Consider the following 9,843-nt stretch of genomic DNA (forward strand, 5'->3'; position numbering starts at 1 on the left):
AGTTTTGTATGGGTCCTTCAGTTGCCAGCAGGTTCAAAATTTTACAGCAAACTGTTCATCTGAAAATACACCGCAGTAGTTTAAAATTTAAACCAGAATCAGAATTTTCACAAAAACAGTTTGCAGTCTGTCGCCGCCCTAAAGGCGAATCTGCAGAAGTGCAGCACTAATCGCGTCTTTTGGGCGTGTGCAGGAGCGCAGATTCAGCACCAAGAGACTGATGACCAGAGCAGGAGACGCTCTTTGTGGCTTGATGACAATAATCTGTCGAATATAGTTTCGGAAAAGCCGTGAACAGAAGCTTTGAGTGTTCAAGATGACGACCACCACCAATTTCCAAGGCATGGAACCGACCGCGAGGAGCAGCTCCAGGTGCTGATAGATGTCTATATGAAGATAACAATGCCCACGCGCTTTAGGTTGTAGCAACCAGCAAATTATTTAACCGCTATGATCTCTTAAGACGTTATCTGAGCTGTAATATTACTGACAAAAGACGAAATTACTCTAGTTAAAACGATATTGGCGTAAAGACGGTTGGCGATGCTGATGAGAAATAAGCACCATCTTGGGTACAAATACTGCGTTTTGGGATACAATGGTACACACTAGCTGTAAGGAAAAAAAGTTTATTGGATTTTAAAAGCCCTTCAAAACAGCATTTTCTGGTTTATAAAATGCCTCTTTTATTGTATATGTGCATCCCTCCGGGAGTGTCTAAAAAATCTAGCTTCCTATCTAGACATCTTTGTGGGGACGCTAGAAGCGCGTGGTGCATTTTTGGGGGAACACAATGTCGCTTTTCAAGTAAGCTCGATGTGTATTATAATGCTTTAAAATGCTGTCTAGGCAGCCAACTCGCAAGGCTTTGTGACACGGCCTCAATTGACTGCAGCATCCCCAAACGAAAACCCACAATTAATCACATAATTGATGAGTAATTAATACAGCTTCTTTAATGCATTATGTCAGTCTTTTGTAATTCTGAAACCAGTCCCTGTCCAGGTTTTCAGAGCACGGGAGGATGCTTGAGCGCATGTGTGTGTATTTTGGTTGGGTGCGGTTCAGGCGGTGTAGTAAAGAATTATATTACGTTTCCTGTTGTATCCGTCTTATTTCATTATCTGAATGCATTAATGACGTGCAGATTAGTGAATTCGTCACCGTTTATCTATCGTTTCATCTGTAAATCAGACTGGTGGAGGGAGATTTATTTCAGCTTGCTGTTTTAGCTCAGTTCATTAGGCTTTATTGGCATGAACAGTATGAGGAATATTTTGATTAATAGAATATATTTAATAAGCTAATAAAGCCAACTAAACCAAAAAATACAGGTACATAAGGAATTAGGATATAGTAAACTATAAAGCTTATCAAGCCTTTTTCTGAACAATTATATTTAGATGAAAAGATATAGTTGACCCCCACACAAACTAATTTTATTTTCTCTCTACTAAAGCCACAGTTTTTTCCCCTTAAATGTGCACTCAGTAGATTGTAGATGTTACTCAACACTCTACCAGTAAAGAGATTAAAATAACCTTTGAGAATTATATAATCATAAATTAAAATTATATGTCGATGCTTACATGAGATGGAGACTTCATTATATTTCATTAAAAAAAAAAAGGTTTTATTTACCCTTCATTGGTCAAGCGTACAGGGAATGAACAGTACTATAAACAATCAACGAAAGCAATGAAATGTTAAAATAAAATGAAACAAGTTAACTCAATGCACTAAACTAAACTAGTGATCAATTACTGCATGCTACAGATGAATGAAACGCATGAGGAAGATGAGCAATGCAACAGTTCACAATAATTCACAAGAGGGTAATTCCAAAATAGTTATTCAGAATATTTTTATTCAGAAAAAATATGAATTCACTGTCCAGACAAAAACGCAAGGGCTGTGTTTTCAGATCTGTCCACTCTGGGACCCAGTTAAAAAAAAAATACTGGTTTTAGTCTCCCAAAGCACCGGATCCATGTGGATGAAACACCAATACGATACAAAATGTATGCGTATACAGCGAAACGCTTCTCCGTTTGGACAGGGCCTAAAGTGCTAATGAGGGACAGACAGGAAGGATCAACTAATGAAGACACAGGTTCAGGGTTGCCAACTCTCATGCATCTGGCGTGACACTCACGCTTGGACTTCTGCATGAGATTGATGCTGAAAGCGTGAGTGTCACGACAGATGCGTGAGAGTTGGCAACCCTGCAGTGTGCTGGCTAACATCACCAGACATCATCGGACATCACCAGACATGGGGAAAAACTGGGTCATACTGAACACATGGGGAATGAAAACACAACACAGCAATCCAAGGGTGTGACAGTTACAAAAGTTACATTTTTGACAACATATTTTGTATTTGTTTTCCTTCCCAGAGTGCTGCGTCCACCAGGTGGAGGTTCAAACATCTGCTTTGGCACAGATGAAGAGAAACCTGTGAAAAAAAACAAAATGGCATCTAGTATATTTGCTGAACCTGAGGACCCTCATGCACATCGAAGGAACAATCCACCAAGTGCTGATTTTTTTTTTTTTACTGATATCTCATCTTTCATCTCTTTAATGGGCAGTGTCATTCCCTTTAAATTTGATAAACATTAGAGAAAATGATGAAAAATATTTTAATGATTGTGTATGTGTATGTACTGCTTCAAATCTCATACTTTTTCAGAGATTAACAACTGGTAACTTGTGATATTTGTGATACTTGTGATTACAAATACATATTCAGTTTCAGTTCCACATCTGAAAACTCGCTAGGTCTTGCTGATTCTTAAACACACAAAAGACTGCACAATGTGCTTATAATGCTGAATCTCGGCTAATGTTTGCTGTTTTTAGGTATATTTTGTAACATAGGTTCACAGGTTGCCATGTGAAATAAGAATTTCAGATCATTTCATGTATTTTTCTAAAAAACATTACCTCACAATGACATTTATTATTTGCAGGTCAAAGCATGATGTTTGTAATATAGTCCTATAGTCATTTTGGTAAAGCAATAATTACTTATGTGTATTTTATGTACAACAATGAAAAAAATACAACTTATAGCCTGAACATCTGGGTGTTCACTATTGTTTATAACCGCAATGCACATGAACTTTTATTTGTTTTAAAGGTGGGAAGCCTACAGGTGTGTTGTGTGGAGAACCATCTGCCCCTCTCAGAAGATGTACTGCTCAACCCGCCAACCAAAGTAACACCACAGTCGAAAATAATGTTACCGTGGTAAGAGACAATTTCATTACTGAGTGAAAACAAACTTGTAACCTTAGATGGACTTTAATACTAACTTATGAATTAAAAAAATAAAAATATTGCTGAGAATGTGCTTTATTTTCTGCACAGAATGGTGAGGAAGACTCAATGACTGTTGGTGAGTGTTCTGACATATATTTTACATTACACTTTTTTCATAAAAAGATATATATATATTTATAGATGACTTACACAACTTAAGTTTATTATTCATTTTTGGAGGGCATAAAGAAAAACTATCAGGGTGATATTGTAATATCAAAAGTCACGTAAACTAACATAAGGGGTTGCACCGACTAATCGATTAGTCGACTAGTCGACTTCAGTGGTCTGCCACTTTAAGCTTGACATCGACTAGTCGCCGGTCCTATAGAGGGCGCAACAGGATAAACCTTGGAAGGACTTCCACATTTATGGTCCATTTCCAAACAGTTCAAATAACAAATAAAAAACATACTATGAAAGCACTCCACATGCATGTGTGATTATATTACTGGATGCTTGAAACTGAACGGGAAAACGCACATTCTAAACAGCTTGTACTGGTAAGTAAATTGCTGTTCTCATCTAATGCGCTGCTGCACAGTAACGCACACACATATAGACCGCAGTTTGTGCGGAAAAGTAGTCATCACTGTTCTGTGATTTCTCAATAAAATTGATTAGAAACTTAAAAGTTCTATAATTAATTTCTTAATAACTAAATCCCACAGCTTCACTAGTAGAGAGACGCTGCAAGGTAGAATTAATTCACACACAATCACTCTCACTAATGCATTCATATGAATGTAATCTTTACTCTGCTAATGTTACTTTATCTGTATTCGATTTAAAACGAGCAGAATTCTGTGAGAAATATAACAACCCAAAGATGAAATAACTGATAAAAATGAGATGTTATAGGAGCAATAGCCATGTATGCAGAACTGTGTCATATGCCATAGCTATGCACAAGGGTTTTTTACAGCTCCAATCCCATGTCCATTAATGACGTCATCAGCGACTAGTCGACTTTGACTCGACTTTCATCACATAAAAGTCGACTTTAAAAAAATCACTAGTCGTTCAACCCCTAACTAACATGCAGACACTCTTTTCTTGAGGATGATCTTTTTATGACAAATCAATGAAATCAGGTTGTAAAATGTCTCTCCCCAAGAATAATAATATTAAAATAATTTAATATTTATAAATAAATATTTTATGATATTTGAAAAAGAAAAACAACAACAACTTTACATTATATAAAAAATTTATTCTAGCTTCAATATGAATACAATAAATTATTCTTTAAGAACTCATGCACATGAATACATATTCTATATTTTTTTCTATATATATATTAAATGCTTTTGTTTTGGATCCATAAAAAAATCCATATATTTGTAAAGTTTTTTTTTTCTGTATTTATCTAAATAATTAACATGGCATTAATATTTTTCATTATAATATTTTTTATTTATTATAATATCTTTTTAATTTTATTTTCACAGATAGCACAGAACATCCTGAACCTATTCAGGAGCAGGATGACACACCAGCTCCACCTTGCCTCTCTGCAACAGAGCAGCCTGCAGCTGGGGTTCCTTCTGGCCGTAGAAACCCACCAGGGGGCAAATGTTCTCTCATCTTAGGCTAAAGATTTGCCTCACTAAAGGATAAGATCTGGGCCTATGTAAAATGAGCATCTCAGTGTAAATGTGCTGTTCTGTGGTCAGTGCCCATCCTCTGCATAACACTATTCATAAAATTACATAAACCACAGAGAACAGATTAAGATCAGGACGGTTTAGACAGAGAAGCGTGCCACAATCTCTGAGCTGTGATTTGTTCAAAGAATACCTTTGAATGTGTTAAGTGTTGGTCACTCAGTCAAGCCTTTACTAAGATCAGACCCTTAAGGAAAAACTGATCCCGGGGTGTGCACTGCTACTCTTAGATACTGCAAACCATAGGCCAAAATATTCCATCAAACTTCTCCAGTCATTACGTTTTTTTTTTTTCATCGATTGTACGCCTATGAAATGTCTCCCTTACTCAGTGTTGGTCTCTCTTTTTTATGTGTTGTTGGAATTTTATGAGCTGTGGTGCCTGACTTGTGGTGCCTCAGTCCTGCTGGTTAAGACACAAGATTTTAATAATTCCATGTCACATCCATAAAAAAAAAAAAAAAAAATGTCTGAAACATTTGTAGATGTAAAGAAAAATGTATCAACATCGATTTACTGATAGCTGAAGGGATATTTAGTACAAAAGAACAACAAAAACACAGTTACACATACATTAAAGAGTTAAAAGAGCAACAAACACAAGAGTGCAATTAAATATTACCTTCTAGTCAATAACAGGTGTGCCAGAAAAGGTGCATGCGAGCAAGCTGTTATTTATTTGTTGTTGTTAAAAAAGTTATGAAATGTGCAAAAATACAAACAAGTACAGTCATTGCATCCAATATGTCATCAAGTAGTCCAGATTCAACAAAAACATTTAAAGTTCTTATTGCCTTATTATTTTTGACGTATGCCAAAAAGGTGCTGTATTATTCTTTGACTCCACGAAGGAAGTGTGTAACAGAGTCTGTTCATTTTTTCATGTACATGAGCTTTTCTCAAATAATAAAAAAAAAAGTACAATTATTTTTGTCTATTGTCATGAGAAAAGAAACATTACTATTATCCAACATAATACCTTAACAGGGTTTCTTCTACTTTTCCATATCCATAATACATACCCAGAAGTTTAGATGATAAGTGTTTACATAGTGATTCATAATGAAAGTGAAAGCAGCTCAAAGCCACACTGCTTTACACAAAGCTCACATCTACAGGTGGCAGCAGTGTCCTGCTTTAGGTCATTTGATTTCGACAGGCTTTTATTTTCTTCCTCAATACCTACTTTCACATTGCAGTCTGTAGGGGGAACTACACATAAACTAGTGGTTGTCTGCTGGTTAAAAACAAAAAACTTATTTTGGTTGACATTAAACACAGTCGCTAGAATTGACTGTTTGTTCTAGTTTTAGTATGTGATATTAGTATATGTTGTCGTTAGTAGACTAATCTTAGCTAGAACGGGTGTATTTTGGCATTTGCATGAAATCAAGTAAAATATATTCCAGTAGCTCTCTTGTGCATTGCATATTGCTTGCTCTTGATCATTTATAAATATTAAATAATGAGATACTTAAAAGAATGTGTAACTGTTGTAATTTCCAAATTGTCTTCTCTTTGAAATATGAACTTAATTGTCATAATGTGTTGTGTAGTGATTTCAATGTAAGATAGCCTTGTAGAGCCTCTTACTGTTTTATCACCACAAGGAAGACGTGTAATAAAAGGAGATTTATTAACAAAAGAACAGACAAAAGTAATCAGTGTCTTTTTTCACAATATAATGCTAATAGTAACATCCAAACCAAACCCTTGCATTTATCAATCTTTTGCACTTTATCCATTCAGTGTGTCCATTTGGTAGTTTCGGGAAGTAATAAGGTAAACCATATTCTAGATTTAATAAACAAATAATGGAGATGTTTTATAAATCATATTTGTCTTCCACTTCCACAACTGGGGCAGTGGGAAGACAACTATGTAGGAAGAAAGGAATGGGATCTGTTTCACAGTCTAGAACCAAAAGCACTGGTGAACGATGAACTTCTGAGCACTGAGAAGGTCTTTGGTCTGGAACCCGCATCAGGAGGAGCCTTGAAGGTGAAGCTTCTTAAATTGTTGCAGAAGATGGGGGGCACTAAGCCTGGTCATCATTTCTGATGCTGTTTTCAAACTCGCTTGTACATTTGCTTCTTTCAGAACCTCTTTTTTTCTCCTTACAATCATTTAATCTATCCTGGCAGCGGTTTGATTGATTGATGCTGTCGCTGGTGCCCACGGTATGGTCCCTCTCTGGCATAGGTCTATTTTCATAGTTTAAAAAGGACAGTTAACCAAAAAAAAAAAGAAAATTCTGCCATTAGTTTTTCTCAGTCGCTTTGGTACATTTCTCAAATCATCCTTGAAATTTGCAAAACAGTAAGTGCATTTCTCAAAACAACTCGTACAAATAGCAAAACATCATGGATTACCGGAAAAAGCCAGTCTCCTGCTCAAAATCCTTTGTTCATCTCTCAAAAATTAAATATCTATGTCAATGAACGTGTCAGTGCCATCAGAATGACAAGTCTTTGTGTCATAGTTTAGGGAGAAGACAGTCAAATTGCTTAGTCATGTTGTCAATATAACAGTGTACTCTGGAGCGATGTTCTAATGTAAACTATGGAAACATATTGGATGACAGTTACTGTTGAAGAGTATGCCATATGCTTATGTATGCCACATATCCATTTCAAAAGTACACATTTACACATTACTGTATGTGGGATATTACAGTTTTTTTTTTTTTTTTTACAGACGCTAGGACACATTTATCAATACTTAGGTCACTTTTGCAAAACTCTTCACACAGTTCTCCTAACCAACTTTCAGCTTGGCAAAGCAGTTCCTTTCACATTCAAAATGCACTACAACTACCAAAACACTTTATTCAGGTCTCAAATCAACTCATTCTTCCAGAAAACTAGCAAAGGCTGACAGCCCACAAAACAATGACCTAAAAAAACACTAACAACATGTAGCATTATACAATGTTTTCTTGTGTAAAACAAGGACACATCTCGGTTTATAATTCACTGCAATATATGTTACTGGAATGAATCAGACATGATGCAGAACTCATCAATATTTTATGTTGTTTATTTATTTTAATTTTTTTTGCACTGAGTAATTCCAAAATACAAGAATTTGTATACACACCATCCACTGATACAGATAAAATAGTAATGCTAATGTTAATAGTATAGTAATGCTAATGCTAATCTTCTCCATTTGGCCACAGGTTCTCATCCACATCACATCTTATGTCATCTAGGGCAATACACTTAGGAATGAATCTTCTGGCATGCCTGATCCATCCCTGGCAATCTTCTGCGGATATGTCCAGGCATCCAGCATTCATTGCATCCAGGAGGGACATTTGATCTTGTGGATGGTGCTCATAAACCTCCCACCTCCATGAGGAAAATAATTCCTCTATGGGGTTGAGGAATGGAGAGTAAGGTGGGAGGAAAAGTGACTCCATTCTGGGATGGGCCACAAACCACTCGGTGACTGCACAGGAGTGGTGAAATGCCACATTGTCCCATACAATTATAAAATGTTGGCTGATTCCTTCTCTCTGCATCCCTTTCCTCATCTAGCACAACCCTTCCATAGAGATCATGCAGGAACGCAAGGAGACGTTCAGTGTTGTATGGCCCAATTAGGGGTCTGTGTAACAGCACTCCATCAGTGGATATTACTGTGCACATTGTGATGTTGGCACCCCTCTGGCCCGGGATAATCACTGTGGCTCTCTTCCCAATCACATTCCTCCCTCGTCGCCGTGTTTTGGCCAAGTTGAAACCCGCCTCATCCATAAAGATTAAAATGTGGGGTGTTTGCCTGCCTTCAATCTCCATGACTCTCTAAAATAAATCCACAAGGAAACAGAAGCTGTTACAGTAGTAAATTTGTAAAAAATATCTTTGGGTGTGTTTGGTTTGGTTCAAAAACAGTTTTTTATTTTATTGTGATCTTACCTGGACATATTGGTTCCTGAGTTGCTTGACATGTTCAGAGTTCCTCTCAAAAGGCACAGTGTACAACTGTTTCATACTGACCTGATGTTTTTTCAGGATTCTAGAAATTGTTATTATGCTTACACTGTGAATATTTGCAAAAGTAACGTTGTCTGCCAAGAATCTGTCTTGAATCTCAGTGAGTTTTATCCCATTGTTTCGGATGACCATATCAACAATGGCAGTTTCCTGCACATCAGTGAGCTTCCTTCCTCTCCGACCTCTTATTCTTCTTCCACTACGCATACGTATTCCTCGCCCCCTCCCAGCCACTCTTCTTCCGCTTTCAGCCACTTCTCTATTTCCGGCTGGGTCCATGTTTACATCACAATACAAAACTATTCAGCAGTTGTCTCCTTTTGTAATGAAATTGAAAGAGTAACACTTGTGTAGACGTTCATCTACAATGAGAATCAGCTGTGGCTGGTCCAACAGTCCAATTGTTTTATAGCATTTAATTTTAAGATTTTAAATATATTTCATTAAAATATTACTGTAGAAATGTAGCAAATTCTGTCTTATTCAGTTTTGTATTATGTTATTGTTTTGAACATAAGTTTAACAGTTTTGAAAACAGTATGTAAGCATGTGCAAATTGGCCTGCGCGTACAAAGAGTTTTGGCAGTTGTTGTGTCTGAGTGAGAAAAGAATTCATGAAATTTGAGAGATGTAGTCATTGAATGCATTTTGTGCCAAAGCAATGATAATTGATCCTCAGCTTAGCCCACATAGTCTTCTGTTGTGCTCACTGTGTGAAGGGTTTTGCAAAAGTGACCTAAGTATTCAGAAATGTGTCCTAGTGTCTGTAAAAAACGGTAACTGAAGGAGACTGGATAGAATTCCCAGTTACACTTTTACTAATGGTCTGACCATAAAAAAAAACAAAAA

The 9,843-nt window shown here is 36.6% G+C and overlaps 2 protein-coding genes across 2 annotated transcripts; one reads left to right on the forward strand and one right to left on the reverse strand.

Moving 5' to 3' along the window:
* Positions 1-169: 169 nt before the first annotated feature.
* jpt1a (Jupiter microtubule associated homolog 1a) lies at positions 170-5,920 on the forward strand. Its single transcript, XM_052558376.1, has 5 exons — positions 170-372; positions 2,399-2,538; positions 3,145-3,254; positions 3,375-3,402; positions 4,778-5,920. Exons 1-5 carry the CDS (start codon positions 317-319, stop codon positions 4,921-4,923), a joined length of 480 nt encoding a protein of 159 aa, XP_052414336.1. The 5' UTR covers positions 170-316; the 3' UTR covers positions 4,924-5,920.
* A 1,736-nt stretch (positions 5,921-7,656) lies between these two features.
* Positions 7,657-9,172, reverse strand: LOC127959292 (uncharacterized). The gene is made up of 2 exons (XM_052558370.1): positions 8,917-9,172; positions 7,657-8,802 (listed from the first exon to the last, which is right to left on the reverse strand). The coding sequence occupies exons 1-2, from the start codon at positions 9,124-9,126 to the stop codon at positions 8,332-8,334; spliced, it is 681 nt and encodes a 226-aa protein (XP_052414330.1). The 5' UTR covers positions 9,127-9,172; the 3' UTR covers positions 7,657-8,331.
* Between the last annotated feature and the right edge of the window lie 671 nt (positions 9,173-9,843).

Source organism: Carassius gibelio, chromosome B6 (genome assembly GCF_023724105.1).
Source record: "Carassius gibelio isolate Cgi1373 ecotype wild population from Czech Republic chromosome B6, carGib1.2-hapl.c, whole genome shotgun sequence".
NCBI classification, from domain to species: domain Eukaryota; kingdom Metazoa; phylum Chordata; class Actinopteri; order Cypriniformes; family Cyprinidae; genus Carassius; species Carassius gibelio.

What these genes read in the sequence shown, in the direction of transcription:
- jpt1a (XM_052558376.1), top strand. Translation starts at nt 317, where the DNA reads ATGACGACCACCACCAATTTCCAAGGCATGGAACCGACCGCGAGGAGC. An exon ending in ACCGCGAGGAGCAGCTCCAG is followed by an intron (nt 373 to 2,398) that starts GTGCTGATAGAT and finishes TTTCCTTCCCAG; the next exon opens with AGTGCTGCGTCCACCAGGTG. An exon ending in TCGAAAATAATGTTACCGTG is followed by an intron (nt 3,255 to 3,374) that starts GTAAGAGACAAT and finishes TTTTCTGCACAG; the next exon opens with AATGGTGAGGAAGACTCAAT.
- LOC127959292 (XM_052558370.1), bottom strand. Translation starts at nt 9,126, where the DNA reads ATGGTCATCCGAAACAATGGGATAAAACTCACTGAGATTCAAGACAGA. An exon ending in TCAGGAACCAATATGTCCAG is followed by an intron (nt 8,803 to 8,916) that starts GTAAGATCACAA and finishes GATTTATTTTAG; the next exon opens with AGAGTCATGGAGATTGAAGG.